Consider the following 16,665-nt stretch of genomic DNA (forward strand, 5'->3'; position numbering starts at 1 on the left):
TGTTTGTGGCATCCAGTACACAGTCAATGTTGGTGTTTTAGATGATCTCGCCCTCTGCCACCAACTCTTGTCCCTTTTTACAGTATTGTTCTGGAGATGCTGGACAAGGTCCATCATTTGATACCAATGGGTACAGTCATACCGAGAGAGTAGACCTATTGCGTTAGCGATGTGCCAATGTGCAATAGACTTTGTTCCTACCCTTTTACCCCTGGCATCGATTTTCGTACGCTCCCTGTCCAGACGGGGTGCATCCCCTTTTCCCTGAGTTAGCTAGCTTTCGAGCTATATGAACAACTAGAGAGCCAGGAAGTAACTGGCCCTGAATGTATGGTGGGTCAGTGGGAGAAGTCATCAACTTCTTGTCGATCCTTGGTGTAAACACCATTGCTTTAACTAGCTTTTAAAGATTTCAGTGGCAGGTCTAAGGACTCCCTTGAGGTACTGTAGAAAGCATTAGGTGGACGAGAGGGTTTCCATGAGGAAATTATCCTCATCATGCTTCTCTCTCTTATTAAAGGACCTCATGGTATGAGGTGACCTTGTCTGGAGGTGAGGGCTTTGAAGGATACAGGTATGGGTCTCTGTCTGGTGGAGGCTCTGAGTAGGAAGTTGGCCCTTTATGTGGTATGTGAACATCGTGTAAAGGGTCTAGGGGTTCCCCAGTGAGTGGACAGGGCTTGCTATGCAATTCCAAAGTGCTCTATTTAGGGGTCGTGGGGTTGGAACAGGCTCAGGCTTAACAAACAGGAGTGCAAGACATCTACAAATACACACAATAGTCAATAAATGAGATACACAACTCAAAAAGGAGATCCACACCAATTTAAAAGCAGGTATCTTTATATATGTTTAGGCAGCAGAGAAAAGTCATTCAGGTAAGTATGTTTTTAAACAGGAATTATTTTCACTTTAAAAAGTGGACACAGTGCAATTTCTGAGGTCTGCAAGGTTATCCTTTTGGAGGAAAAACAAGTTCTGCAAATGGGTAGGGTACAGCCACTTACAAGACCAGTCTCCTGGGGTTAGGGTGAGTAGTGGGCTAGGTCCAAGGCACTCACAGAACACCCTCAGCGGCATGTGGGAGGCTGGGAGCAGAGTACATAACAGAGTCATGTGCCCAATGCGTTCCCATGGAGATAGGTCACTACAGAAAGAAGCTGCAAGCTCTCGCCAGAAGGTCCGTCAGGCTGAACAAACAGTGGGGCTCAAGCCTCACGATGCTCAGACACATGTGGGCACCTTTGGTCCTCTTCTCCATGGCTCAGGGGCGACAGTGCAGAGATAACTGTAGGTGTCAGGTTTTTCTGACCGGAGCAGTTGCAGTATAGGGAGGCTGCGTGCAGAAGCTACAGGCATCTGCAGACAAATCAGGAGGGGTGAAACCATGATGGACTCTGACTCTGGAGGGCTGGGAAATCTTGTTGGCACTAATGGTCCACTTCAACTCAGGTCGGAAACGGCGGATGTCATGTTTTGGAGGTTCCAGATTCACAATGATACAGACAGGGTGGTGGGTTGGTACTATTCAGCTGCTTTTTTCTCCTCTTATGCTGTTGCAGCTCTTCAGTGTCATTTGTCTTCTTAAGTTGTCAGGATCTACTTCTCAAATGCAAGGGGATCCCTTAAATACTGAATTTAGGGACATTAGGGGTGTGTAGGATAGTAGCAAATGCGCTACTGATCTTTGGGAGGGTCACTTCACCCCCTAAATGACCACTTCCGGTGGGAAGTGGGCATACCCCTGTCCTAGAATTCCTAGGGATGCCATCTCAAAGATGGCTACCTCTGAAAAATTGTGTTCACCTCGCAGTAACCCGGTGGTACTAGCCAGGAGGTGGCACCCCTCCCTGACTACCTAATTTTCCCACCTGTCCAGGTACCAAAACAGCCTTGGATTTGGGCGGGGGGGGAAATGAGTGGCTTCCTCTCCTGTGAGGGGAGCCAGATTTGCATTTCAAAGGCGGCAGCCCTTTAAAGCTTGCCGCCTTAGTAAGGCTAATCAGCAGGTCATCCTGTGGGAGGGGTGTTACACCCTCTTTCTGGACAGGTTTTTGTTCTGGGCCTCCTGAGAGCAGAAGGCTCTCACCCTAGGGGTCCAGAATGGTGTCCCGGGTGGCAGGCTGGCAGAAACTAGTCAGCGAGCACACCAAAGGCTGGCAGGGTTTCAGGGGGTACCTCTAAGGTGCCCTCTCTGAGTGAATGTATTGGTAAATCCAACACTGGCATCAGTGTGGGTTCACCAATGCGAGATATTAGATACCAAACATCCCTATCTTCAGTGAAGCCATCATGTAGCTGGGGGAGTTGTGTTGACTAGTGTCCAGCATATGCATTTAAAATCGCTTCACTGGTCAATTACTATGACTGGGAATCGATAAAGACATGTTTCTGAGCCCCAGGGCTGAGAGTCTTTGCTTTCGGGAAGACAGAAATAAAGCCTGCTCTTGCAGGGGTGTTAGTAAACCCCTCCCAAAAGGATGACCTGCAAATCTGCATTCCAAGGCAGGTGGCTTCCAAGATGTCCACAGCCCTTGATATGTAGATTTGGCTTCTCTCAAAGGAGAGGATGTCTACCCCTCTGCCCATGGCCCATTTGGCACCTGGACAGGCGGGAACATTAGTTGTCAGGGAAGCGACCCCACATCTCAGGTCTGTCCCACCCATAAGGTCAGCTGCCTGATGTGGACACAACTTCTGAAAATCTGCAGTCTTAGTGATGGCAGAACTAGGAACTCTAACACAGGGTTATGCCCACTTCCCACAGAAAGTGGTCATATAGAGGGCGTTGTGACCCCAAGCATAAGTAACCCATTGGCTACTCCCCTAACACCCCTAAATTCAGTATTTAGGGGAGGCCCTGGCACCAGGAAATCAGATTCCGCCTGACCTACGAAGAACACCCAGGAGCCGCAAAAGCAAAGTCGGAGGAAAAAGCACCTGACTTGGACCCTTTCATGTCTACCTGTCTGTTGTTCCCGCCTGTTAGAAATGGAGTCTCTAGTTGACAGTGGTTTTCATACTGTCCAAGTAGAGACTCTCACTCTAGTCAGAATGCCACACAGCTAAGATAACCTCTGCTCACCCCCTTAGTAGCTTGCCACGAGCAGTCAGGCTTATCTTAGAGGCAATGTGTAAAGTCGTTTTAGACACACACACAGACACACACTACAAAAGGACTCCACACCAGTCATCAGGTAAGAAAAATAGCCAATATTTTTCTGAGTAAAACAAGACCAAAATGACAAAAATCCAACAGACAAGTAAAGATACAAATTTTCAAAGATGAAATTTTCGTAAATCGCTTAGAGACAGATTAGCTCCAACTGGGGCTATCACTGCATCTTGACAAAGTCACTTCCAACAGTCTGACGTCACCTGCAGGGGTCCGTCATGGAGCCGCACGGACCTCAGGTACAGAACCATGGAAAACGATGAAGAAACAAAGATGTTGCACGGAGTTGGGGGGGTCAATGGAGCCAATGCAGTGTTGGTGAGGTGTTGGTTCCTTATGGTTGCAGGGGAGATGATGCGGCTTTGATGGTGAGGCGTCGGTACCTTATGACAAGGTGGGGTTCAGCAGGGCAAGATGCAAGGCATCGACTTTGCGGTGTCGCTATTACACCACAGGCCATAGATGCTGAGGTGGAGTCGGGTGTCACAGATGTCAGTGTCACAACTCTTGGGACTCGCACTGTGGTGGGACTTTGGAGGCGCCAGGGCAGCATCCGGCCTGTTTTTAGGTCACAGTTGTTGCACTCTGTTCTGGTGCAGGCAGTGGCAGCACAGAGTCAGGGAGCAGCGCTGGTTCTGAAATCGCTCTGGAACCGATGTGTTTAGTTTCTTCTTGATTGCACCAGAGCTCACTTCCAAGGGCCCAGGATCTGGTTTTGGCACCACATGGAAAGTCAGAATTCTCAGCAAGAGAGCCCAGGCGCTGGCAGATGAAGTCTTGGATATCCCTGAGACTTCTTAATAGTCTAAGCCCTTGGAGAACCTTGGAAAGCAGGATGTAGAAAGCAAAGTCCTGTTCTTTCACTCCCAGGACAGAAGGAGCAGGCCAGCACAACAAAAGCAACAGGCCGAGCTTCAGTACCTCCTAGAGTATCCAGCTCTTCTTCCTGGCAGAAAGTCCTCAGTCCAGAAGAGTTCTAACTTTGTGGTGTCAGAGGTCCAGTACTTATACCCATTTCTGTCTTTGAAGTAGGCAAACTTCAAGGAGAAGTCTCTATAGTGCACAAAATCCTGCCTTTCCTTACCCAGGCCCCAGACACACCCCAGAGGGTTGGAGACTGCTTTGTGTTAGGATAGACACAGCCCTATTCAGGTGCAGGTGCCAGCTCCTCCCACCACTCAAGCTCAGGAAGACTCATCAGCCTGGTGATGAACTATCAGGAAATGCAGGGCACACCTCAGCTCCCTTTGTGTGACTATCTAAAGTGACAGCCCAAGTGTCATCCTGACCCAGATGGGTATTCAGCAGACAGGCAGGGGCAGAGAATGGTTAAGCAAAAAATGCCCACTTTCTAAAAGTAGCATTTGCAAACTCACAGTTCAAAATCCAACTTCACCAAAAAAATGTATTTTTGAATTGTCAATTCAGAGACCCTAAAGTCCATACCTCTATCTGCTCCCAATGAAAAATTACACTTGAAAGATATTTAAAAGATATTTGAATGCAACCCCCATGGTACCCTATGGGAGAGATAGTCCTTTCAATAGTGAAAACAGATTTAGCAGTATTTCACTATCAGGACATGTAAAACACAACAGTGCATGTCCTACCTTTTAAATACACTGTACCCTGCTTATGGGGCTGCCTTGAGCCTACTTCATGGGTGACTTGTAGAAAAAGGGAAGGTTTGGGCCCAGCAAGGGGGTACACTTGCCAGGTCGAAATGGCAGTTTAAAACTGCACTCGCAGGCACTGCAGTGACAGGCTTGAGACATTTTTGCAGGGTTCCTCATAGGGGTGGCACAAACAGTGCTGCACGCACACTAGCAGCGTTTGATTTACAGGCCTTGGGTACACCTGGTGCACTATATAGCCAATCATGGCGAAACCAACCACCCATATATTTTAGACAGAGAGCATATGCACTTTAGCACTGGTTAGCAGTGGTAAAGTGCCCAGGGTCCTAAAACCAACAAAATAGATCTGAAAACAAAAATAAGAGGAACAAGGCATAACGTTTAGGGATAACCCTGCAAAAATGGCCAGGTCCAACACTGCTGATTTGTGCCAGTAAACTCGTCCTGCAAGCTGCTGTACCTCCAAAAGCCTAGGAGGACGGCCTGCCTTCAACAAAGGCCCGGGGAGCTGATTCCCTGCATCTCTGCATCTTACAGGCACCCCAAGAAACCTGAGAGGACTCTGGACTGCAAAAACATGACACCGGAAAGCACCACTGCACCTGTGCCTCCTAGCCAGAGTTGGGGTGGGCCAACGTGGTACCCCAGCTTTCCAGAGACAGAACCCACCTTGGACTTGCCCACAGTGGACTCCACAACACTGCCTGCAGTTTCTGCCCACAAGTGCTCCCGGTGGAGGAAACCCGATGCCTCAGGACACCTCTGTACCCATTGCCCCTGGCCCGTGGAGAGGAGAACCTAAGGTGTCCCCATGTACCGAGCATTTCAAGACTTGAACCCACCTGTGTGTTCTCCCCAACTGGACTCCCTGTGCAAACCTGCAGCCTCTTCTTAACTGTACCGATTCCCATTGACTAACATTGGGCACCCGATTCTGTACTGCACCTCTGCACCCAGCTGCCCCAGTAACGCCCAGTGTGACCTGTTGGTGTGGCCTTGGACCTTGCCCTCTACTCTCTTGAAGTCCACAAGACTGGTCCAAAGTCACTGTACTATACCTGAATGCAGTACTTGTTTTGACTCCATAGGATAACATTGCTGCTTCTGAAAAATGCACCATGTTGGCTTTTGAAACTTGAAAGTATTTTTCTTGCAAAACATACTTACCTGATCCTTCTGATTCTGGTGCCTAAATATATATAAACATACTTGTAATTTGGTAATGTGGTGTGGATCTCCTTGTTGAGTTGTATGTCTCATTTATTGACTGTGTGTGTATTTGCAGATATCTAACACTCCTCTCTAATGAGCCAAAAGCTGCTCGACCACACTATTCCCTAAAAGAGCACCTTGTAATTGATAAAGCAAGCCCTTGTCCATTCATAAAGGAACCCATGACTCTTTGCACAATATATCCCATTTTGATATATCGTATAAAGAGCCAGCTTCCTACAACCATGACCTGTAAGCAGTGGCACACAAGAGGCCTCAGATGTAGCCCAGGAGGTTGAGGCTGGTGCCTCTCTTTGGTGAGTAGGAGAGGTGATAGTACGAACTGTGGTCTTCGGCGGAAGCTGGGGCGGCAGAAGCTCTTCTGCTTCGACGTCTGCATAGCAGTCGGTGCTCTCTGGCGAGAAAGTGGTTTGATTTCGATGGTTGGAGCATTCAACTGTTCAACATCCAACTCCTCTCTTAAGAGGTCTGGAATGTCTTCTTCCTCCTTTCTGTGTTTGTTGGAGGCCGATGCAATACTGAGAGCTCTTCGGTTCAGAAAGGTCTTTTTCCTCCAGAATACAAGACATGCCGAATAGGAGTCTTCACAGTGTTCAAGAGACAAACAGATTGCAGACTTCTTTCAGGTCTGTCCTTGGTTTCATGGCGTGGCAAGTTCAGCAGAACCAAAATGGAGACCCTTCCATCACTGAGACTTTCATGAACTCAGTGATGGAATTCCAGCAGGTCCTCTACCGGGATGAAAGGCTCCCAAGAGGCAACGTGAACACCACGCTGATTTGAACTGGAACTCACATCGACACGTCTAAACCCGATGGCGAAGAAAAAACAATATAACAATGGAGCTGATGCCCATGTATATTGCCACTAAAAGGTGGAGTCACTAGTTCCCGAATCGAAAAGACTTCCTTCGAAGAAAAACAAGTTGTACATACCCAAGCCGAATCCTAGATGGCGGAAGTATGCACAGCATGTGTAACTACAGTCACACATGCCACAAACGTTCTATTTACCCCAACCCTTTTTTGCTTCTCCTAGCAAGAAACTGCATCCAATATGCGACTCCTATTTCACTTTCAGTTCCTCTAAAACTAGCACTGACTAAGCCAATAGGTGTCGCCTTTTAAAGACATAAGATTACTTTTGGCTCTGCCACTGCTTCTCAAGGATGCAGAACAGCATTAACAAAAACAAAAAAGAAACAGAAATGGTAGTCCCCACTGTGCCGGCATGTGTGTCACCACACAGGCACAGGTATGTGTCATGAACCTGCTGCAGCCGCCATTGGAGTTGTAAATTAAAAAATAAAGTGCGGGAAGGTACATTTCTAGAAAAAAGCGCGGCATGAAGGAAACTGCAGCTGCTGAATCCTCCTGTAAAGCAGAACAAATAAAAACACAGCTAAGGTTGTGGCAAGCAAGCAACGGAGACGCAGTGGGTTGGGGAGGCAACAACTTAATGCTGTGAGGCAGCAGAGTGCAGCAGTGGAGGGTGTCAAGCATCAGAACACGGAGCAGGGACATTCAGGGGAGAAACATATGAGATGGAGCCATAGAACATTTTTTAAAGCTGATAAAAACAGAGCAGATGGAAAGGGGACCGACACAAAGTTGAAGGAGAGATGAGGAGGTAACCAGTACGTGGGGAGAAAGCAAGAAACCACGTTCACACACGTTGAGTAATGAGAGAAAGAGAAAAGCAATCCTTTAAATGTAAGCAGTGAATCGATACAAGTTGTCCATTAAGAAACACAATAAGAAACGCTGTAAAAAGAAGCTATGATCCAAGGAAGGGATTAGCACAAGAAGAGGAAGGCCAACCAAATAATGGGCTGACGCAAAGCCCACTCACTAAGTGCTGGTACTGTACACAAAAACCTCCCTTTATAATTCCCCTTCACCTCAGATAATATCAATACTTGAGTCCATGGGAATACTGATTAGTTCTACATCTGTTAAACTTTATTTATGGTCTGTAATTCCTTGTATTTGTCTATGTCAAAGGATTTGTCAGCATATAAGCCTGTTCCTTGTCTGCCTCATTCAAGCGACGAAAGGAGGCAGACGGAGAGGTTAGAAAAGGATATGCCAATGATTAAGAAAGCCTCATTTGTCCCCTGTAGAATAGGCTGGATTCATAGATAGCAGCATAGCTCGAGAGCTAGCAGGGTCAGCACACAGTAAACATTACCAGCTGCATGATGGTGAGATACCGTTTCCACCACAGATATTTCTGCACACTTGGTCCCATGACTGCCAGCCCGTAGTACAGGTACATGAAGATGTGGACGAAGGAGTTAAGCATCCCGATGAAGAATGCTGCAAGTAAACATGGTTAGAAACATTTCACATTTCAAAAAATGAATTTCTCTAGTAATAATTTCAAATAGGAATACCGAGTCATATACTTCAACCTAGAAAGGCAGGAATCAAATATTCTTGATGAACGACATGCACCCACCCAACACCTTGACGGAGTTTTAGGATCTTGTCAGCTGGTAAAATGTACTGAATGAAAGTACTTGCCATGTGTCATATTTTCATTGCTATATTCACAGAAAAAAACTTTCATCAACTGCTCAATTATGTACTGAATAATGATTTCTTAGTAAATAATAGGGTAAACAAAATATTTGTTAAACATGTATAATCAGATAACCTGTCACTGTGAATGGATCGGAAATAAAATATCTTTAAAATAATGGATATCACAGTATCCAAAAGTTGCAAAGTGAGCTTTCAATTGAAATTCCACAGCACTGGAAAGCCCCATTCACCTAATTCCATAACTGCACCAGTGCTGTTCATAGCCTGTGGGGTCTAAATCCAGTTCATTAAAAGAAACCTTTGCTCTAAATTTTAAGTTATCATAAGATTTAAGGTGCTTCAAAGAGCCCCAAACGTGTTTTGTTTAACAACACACAGTGAAAGGGGTGGACAATGTGAGGACAAACTGGAAACTTCAGTTTTCTGAGCCAACTTCAAAAGACATCAACTGCTATCCCTAAGAAATCTCAGTACGACAGCTAAAGCTATGGTTTCTGGCCCTGTAACATATACCCAACTCCCATTTAAGGTAACTAAGTAGCTGTTATAATCCTAAATAACACTGTATATTTTAACACTGAATCTATCAGTAATGCTAATTTTTCACCCATAGCTGAATTATAGGCTGAGGCAAAACGACATATTAACGGTAAAGGACTAATAACTGCTGCTATTGACGGACTCCAAGGCCAAATACAAACTCCTCATGAATAATCCACTTAATGAGAAAAAAGGCAAAAAGGCAGACCTCTTAAGATCTATTGCCTGCAAACGCATGCTCATATATGTGCCAAACTGTGGACTTTGATTTTTTCCTTAAATTTTGAGGGGCAGATGGTGGTTTCCACCAGCCTTCCTTTCATCCTTGTGCAACTCAGAGCATCGGCATCTCTCAGTGATCCAAGTGTCCTCCATTTTAGTCCCTCTAATGTCCCCTCGCTCACAGATCCTGTCCTGTGCTTGCACCTCTACTTCACTTCCTATGGTTTCTCCCCAGTGAGCAGCTGTGGGCGCAGAGGTCACCATTCTTTTTCAAATCCTCTGTCCTAGCTACCCCGTTTCTAAAGGATTCTCTAGGCCGCTCCTGTATCCACCACCCAAGGCCCTTACACTTCATAGTCTTCTTCTGCCAATCTGGATTAAGTAGTCTGTCCTGTGGTGCTACTTTTCACACGCCTTCCATCCATCCACTGCTTCTCCCACCCGCAGCCCCTTAAAAGAAAAACTCCTCACCGCTGTATTTTCTTGCACGGGGGTAGGGAGCCACTGTTTCAGTGAGGACACCCTTTAAGTCCGTTTTTAGGGTTTTGGGTTATCAGAGTATTTTTGTGTTCCCTTGGAGCACCTGTTTTCTTGGCACTATAGTTTTTTTGTAGCCCCTAAAAATATCCAACCCAGGACCTTCTTACCTTCCTTGAGGAAGAAGCTGGTCAGAGTTACTTTTATGACAGTGACTCTCAACTAGCTTTCTGTAGAAGGAAGGAGAGGTGCTAACATCAACAGTCTGCGGACACTGACGGCTAATGAAGGTGATCTGCTAGCATGGCTGCCACGCGCAAGTTCTTGTTACTGGGGGTGATTCAAGATGGGTTGTTGTTAAACACATTTCAAGTGACTTCAATGTTTGTCTTTTGATGTTCAAATTCACGTTTTAAAGGTCTTCAACAGGCCATTCAGCACTTCTAACCCAATCCTTACGGCCACTAATGCTTTGCAACTTACTTGCTCTAAGGGTGCCCTCTTTATTTTCAACTACGCTACAACCAGTTTTAGGTAATTCTTTCAGAAATTTATAGTGAGAAGCTTGTTGCTAATATGAACCATCTGGACAAGCTGCAACCATCAATGTACAGTTGAAGCACCCTCAGACTGAGCATCAACACCCATTTTCATCAGAATGATAAAATGACACATGCAAAGCTCATACGTTGTCTCTTTGCATTGCATTTTCAGTTAGCATAAAAAGTATCATACTAAACTAACATGCCATTGAAACAGCCTTAGAAAGCAGTGCAGAAGCAAGTTTAACCACTGTAACACCACCATGGGCAAAACTGGACATTGATCAATTCGGGAGGCAAGGTATTTGGGGTTCTAGAGGTCATGTATGTCTCCCAAAATTAGGTTGGACTTACACTGCCCGCCTGCGACATATTTGACTCCTGACCACCAGTTGAAGATCATCGTAGCATGATGATAAACGTGCAGGAACGATATTTGGTCAAATTTCTTGCGCAGTATAAAAAATATCTGAAAGGGAGGAGAAGATTTTAATCAAGTGATCCATTTTTACTACATTCTCAAAATCTAAACTAATACTAAGGAAGTAAATTCAGATCATATCTTGGAGCTAAAGCACATTTCTTTTCAGGGGTCATTTGTTTCCTTGTCTACTGTTACCAACTGTTGCAGTGCTGTAAAACAATATTGGAGCCAATACAACACATAAGGGCATACCTTTTTATACAGACTCAGCTTGGACACTATAAGTTATGTCAGGACATATAGAGTGCTCATATGCCTGAGGATTTTCTACAGCGAAACCCAAATCAAAAAAATGTCTTAAGGGGCCTGAGAAAACACAGAAGTCCATGACAGAAAGTCTTCCTACTCTCTTGGACCAAACGATGCAGTGTACTGTCGTCTGATAACAATTAGCTGACTCAACCAAACAAAACCAATTCCTAAATGATAACCACGGTCTCAAAGAAACAAATTAATCCAGGATTTTCTTCTATTCCTTCAACCTTTTCTAATCAGGACAACAGGGTCATCCATGTCAAGTTGATAAACTGTTGAGAAACAAAGGGATTTTGTGCTGTATGCTTTTGTGTGCCCCTCAAAATTAGGGGGGTCTTATCTGATGCAAGCCAGTGAGAATTCCCTCGACAGCCTAAATCCTGACAAACTAATCACTGAGCATGTGGTTCAGTTTTACAGGTTTCTGAAGCGGTCTTTTTAATTTGAATTTGCCTTTCCAGGGCTGTAGTTTTTTATTACGACTCGCCTAGGAAGCCCATACGCTGTCTGAGACATGATGCAGCTACTCCGTGGTGTAAGTGCACGCCCATTGCAGCCCTTTGCTTTTAATTGGTTCTTTGTAGTGCCTCTCGTAAATGCATATTTTTATTGGTCACTTAGTTGTATTTGTGCCTCCTTTCAATGCTTGTTTTCCTCCTATGGAGACTGCCCCTGTTACATGCAAGCTTACTCTGTTGTCCACCTTCCACCTGTAGTAGTTTGGACTCTTGCTCTGAGCAAGACTGCTGGTTTGAGGATGACAGTACTTTTGTTTGTAGGCGACTATGTCTTTCCTACAACAAGTCGCAACTGTTGTCCCAACCTTACCAGCTCACTAGCAGCACCTCACCAGAAACACAATAGTAAAAGGTGATTTATGGCAGCCGTTACACATGGACTCGAGAATAAGATATCTCAGGGAGTGTCGTGTTTAAACGGAGATTACCCTTTTCTCACAGATATATTATGTCTCATCTAAACACAGGCAATGACACAGATGCAGTAGAGTTATAATAGTTTTTATTTAACATAACTGCAATTTGCGATAAGTTGCATGGGCTACAATGATTAGAATAATGAATAAAGTAAGAAACAGAATTGTGAAGACAAGAGTCATTATTATAAAGACCCCCACCATCTTGCAATATGTAGGAAAATATATTGGATGTAATATGCCCTAATACCTTAATGTGAAAAGGCCTAACCTCCTACCTAAAGGAGAGCTGGGTTTGTTAAACCTAATCTGCCAATGCCATGTCCATGAGAGGAGCCCCCAACCCTCGTTACCTTGGAATGAGGTCTCTATCTCAGATTCTGCAGGGACACGAAGACTGGGTCAGCGTCAAGACGACTGCAGCATCGGTATCGGCGATGGTGACGATGCCCTCTGGTCGGAATCCCTCTGATTATCTGTCTAAAGTGTGATGTATTTATACAGATCTACAAGGTCCCCTGACATAGGTGTGTTCCTAAACAATAGATAACAGACATGCTTGGGACGGCAATTAATATCAACAATCCCTCGAAAGTATAGAGGGGGAAAATCCCTAAGTGTGAACACCTACTGTTTGTTTGTCTTTGGTGCTTCATCTTGACGCCTTGGCGCGGTGACACTGATAATGTTACCCATAACAAGTGGCCTAACTATAAACAAGGCAGCCATCTTAGAAGAAATAAATAATTAAATGGGCTAAGACAGAGCAAGCTAAGTAGGTTAAAAGTCGCTAGATGCCGGGGCACAAGTCTACAAGCCAGAGGCTAAGCTAACTCCTGTTATCCCATTAAAATGAACTAGGATTCACTACACACCTCTCCCCACTGCAGTGAAACCCCCAGCAGGCAGTCAGGGTGCAAACAGAACAGGCTGCCAAAAATGGCTTCTGCCCACAAGCGCTTTCACATCAAATTTTCAAGCCTCGGAGCGGCAAACTGAGCAAAGAGCACAAGAAGCGGGAGCTCACCTTGCTTTATACTTTCCACTTATGCTACAATCAGTGTGATCACTTGCAGAGACACTAGTGCTTCCAAGCTCTCTAAGCAGGTCCCTCCTTCCTGCCTTCCTTCCTTCCTTCAAGTGGCTGTGCCGGATGCTCCCGACCTCCTCTCTCCAAACACCAGCTCTGATTGTTACGGTCATACCAGTGGTGGCAGCTATAACTACCAAGGAACATAGACAGGCGATGGTCATGCAATGTGTATGGGTCGGGTGCTGGAACTCTGTGCGTGCGCACTCTAAGTGCTGTAACGGAGAGGAGTGTTCTGGAAGTGCATGTGTGTGCTTGAGCTGCAAGCAGGGTCTTGTGTAATACTTATAAGGTCCTACAGGCGAGACCCATTGGCTATGGCAATGCTTTTTAGTAAAGGCGGCACAGTGGCATCATGACCCTGGAGTGTTACGGCCCCCTGCACCCCACTTATGTCTGTGTTTTCCTAAATAACTGAAAACTGGGACTGCTTCTCTTGCTTGCATTAAGCCTCAAGACACCCTCGGAACACTACTGCAGCTTCCAGGATTTTGCTCAGATATATAACGATAGTCCTCTTGCTGGAAGAATTTCCGGGACAGCGTTCTCCAACAAGGGAGGAGGGGTGGTAATGACTTATCCATGTCTGACAGCCCGACACACATTTTGTGTTGTCTGGGGTAATGTCAGCCACGGATTGATTCACTGGTAGACTAGATGGTTTTGATGTTTTGAGCATAGACTGCTACTAGTGCCTGGAGAACGAGTGGAGATTTTTGCAATTGTGCTGGGTTGTGTGTGTGGTGCTTTTCACACTCTATGGGTTGGTCAGTTTGCATTAGGTGGTTATTTGCATTGCAATTGATTTGATCACAGTGCTATTTTTCATTTCACTGCTTTGCAGTCCCTCGTTTATACGTTTTTGCATAGGTTTGGTCTTCCTCAGTGTTTGACTGTCAGGACTGTTCTACTTTCCTTTTAACTATTTGAAGTCAGTGAATCATTGAAGCTTTTGTAGATTAATCTGTGGTTAGCTTTTATTATGATCTGCTTCAGGGATGTAACTAGGTCACGCCTGATTGATATGTTTTGGTACTGGGATTGTAAAGCATCTTTAGAGCTTTTCTCAAGCCACTTATTAATTGTACACATGATAAAGGTTGTTTCATATTTCGATTCGTTTAGATTATTGAAATAAACTGACTTGTCGGATTCCTGGTGGTGGTTTCAAAGAGTCAATCAGACCATTCAGATCCTTTGAAATTGCCACTAGTTCTCCAAGTCTCTGCTGTCTTCTCTGTGACTAACGACTTGGACTTTACTAACTCTGGTGGCGGTCAATTCGCACCAAATCAAAGTCTGCGCATTATAGTTCCATTTCTTATGAGGCAGATTTTCTTCCAATTTGGCAGGCAAAGAGTACTTTACAAGCCAGCGGATGTTCGGATTTTACAGGTAAAAACGTGATTTTGACAGGACTTTTAGCCGTTCTCGTTGTCATCTATTGAAAACATAATACCCAGGGATGGATGAAGTGGTTATATTCCCTCCTTAATGTGATTCTTCCCCTCTTAACCAACTCTTTTCATCCTTCTTCCTTCTTACAAAGTCAGGTCTGAATTTGAACACCCATACCGATTGTTATTCTTAATGTATTTGTTACTTATTTAGTCTAGGAATGGATTCGACTTCCCCTACTAATGTTCTTATTTATGTACTGCTGTTCTATGCTCCTACTTTTATTTACACTTTGCTATAGAGAGTTGCCATGTTCTCTTGCTGATTATTGGATGATTGTTTTCCTAGACTTTTCCAATATCCTTGTACTTCTATTTATTATTTTATTTACTTTACTTCTTTACTGTCTAGGTTTGTATATTTAGTTGTTGTTTCGGCTAACTGTGGCTTTTTGTTTTGCTGAGGTTTCTTAAGATGCACACCCTCATACAAGATAGCTAACCTCGCACGTTTTGGGACCACAGACTCACTAACAAACTGTAAAGTTGTGACAAGAGATCTAGTGCTTCGGTATGGTTGTGTTCTTTGTGAATTTGGCTGATGGGCGGATTCCACGGTTGCACCTGCCCATTTGGTGTCACAACTATCTTTCAGATGTAATGTTAGCAAAGGGTCCCAGCTTTCAAGCTTGCTCAGTTCCCTCTCATCTGTATTTCAAGGTTGAGATTCGCTATGTACCCTGGGAATGTCATGTAGTGGTGTAGTACTTTTAAAAACTTGACTGAACTTGGTAATCCATCTGGTTGTGGTGGTCTAGTTTGCTGCCCTCCCACCTCCAGAAATACACCATTACCCCAACCCCTCACAGTTGCTTCTTTCAGTTCCACCCTCCCATCGAGACCCCAGGTAAGGAGAGCCAGAGATTGTGCTTTGCTCCAGTTTGATCGAGATAGTGAAAAATGGTATGTTTGGGGTCTCCTGTTGGCTGTGCTTGACTGTTGCTGAATTCTACAAAGAGCATGCTATCTGTCTCCTTCCATCTTGATAACCTGATTAATATCTGTAAGCTCCGACAAAAGGCGCTACAGTATCTGCATTCATTACAGGTGCGGTGTACTTATCGTCCTCTATGGTAGAATGAGGTGGTAAAGGCCAACTAATTGCTGTGCTTTTTCCCTGGTTTCTCTACAAAGCTTACATAGAGATAGCTCTGAGGTGCCCACTGCTCGATTTGGATTAGGCACACGTACGCAACTGTACAATACAGGGAAGATCCTAGGGGCCCGCATGTATACCTGGCTGAGAAAATCAAAATATACATTTCAAAATCTATTTTACATTGCAAACATCAGCATATCTTCAAAGGACAAGAAGGGGATGCCTATTGTGAGCCAAATGACGTTGATTATTATCCGACTGTCTTACAACTATTTGGAGTTTACAAAAACCTCCCTCCGTGCATGTTAAAAAACATCAAAGCTCCCTGAAGTTGTTTAATTTGTGGAGTCATGGCGGATAAATAAAACATTTGGATATACAGTTTTTAGTGTATTTCCACTGTTTTTTACTTGCATCTGTAGGCAGCCTATTGAGTAGTCTCGGTGATACAAAAAATACACAATTTACCAGTATGGTATTGACCCTATTTTAGTCAACCAAGCTCTCACCCAGTTAATGTGAAGGGCCTACCATCTTTGGGAAGAGACGATTGTGACGAGTCTGATCAGATCAAGCTAATTGTGGCAGCAAAGTCATATGATTGAAACAAGTATGGACAATTAAACATAGGCATTTTCAGGTGAGTTTGATCTTATAGTGAGCGTGCCTGGCACTATAATCTCAAGAAAGGGGCTCACCGTATCCAGGAGTTCAATGACCTTGGAGAAGAAAAACCACCAGCAAACTCTGGCCATCTGAATAAAAGAGGAGAGAAAAAGGCATATACACAGTTTAACTGGAAGGTGCCATTTTACCATGTTTACAAGCCCAGGTATGTGCAGTGGATCCTATGGCTAAGCATCACTTCTTACATATGTAATGTTGAATTGGCTAGCTATAATTGACAAGGATTGACTTACTTACAAGTCCCTAGTATTTGATACCCAGGATATGTACGGCAGAGTGTCCATCTA

The 16,665-nt window shown here is 44.6% G+C and overlaps 1 protein-coding gene across 3 annotated transcripts in view; it reads right to left on the minus strand.

Moving 5' to 3' along the window:
- LOC138304330 (very long chain fatty acid elongase 4-like) overlaps positions 1 to 16,665 on the minus strand; it is a 60,485-nt gene that overhangs the window by 18,582 nt on the left and 25,238 nt on the right. For all 3 annotated transcript variants that reach the window (XM_069244291.1, XM_069244290.1, XM_069244292.1), the window contains 3 exons: positions 16,390 to 16,446; positions 10,727 to 10,841; positions 8,236 to 8,363 (listed from right to left, as the gene is read on the minus strand). In XM_069244291.1, the coding sequence (XP_069100392.1) occupies positions 8,236 to 8,363; positions 10,727 to 10,841; positions 16,390 to 16,446 (300 nt within the window). The remainder of the gene's footprint in view (positions 1 to 8,235; positions 8,364 to 10,726; positions 10,842 to 16,389; positions 16,447 to 16,665) is intronic.

The sequence above is a fragment of the Pleurodeles waltl genome, chromosome 7, assembly GCF_031143425.1.
Source record: "Pleurodeles waltl isolate 20211129_DDA chromosome 7, aPleWal1.hap1.20221129, whole genome shotgun sequence".
Lineage (NCBI taxonomy): Eukaryota > Metazoa > Chordata > Amphibia > Caudata > Salamandridae > Pleurodeles > Pleurodeles waltl.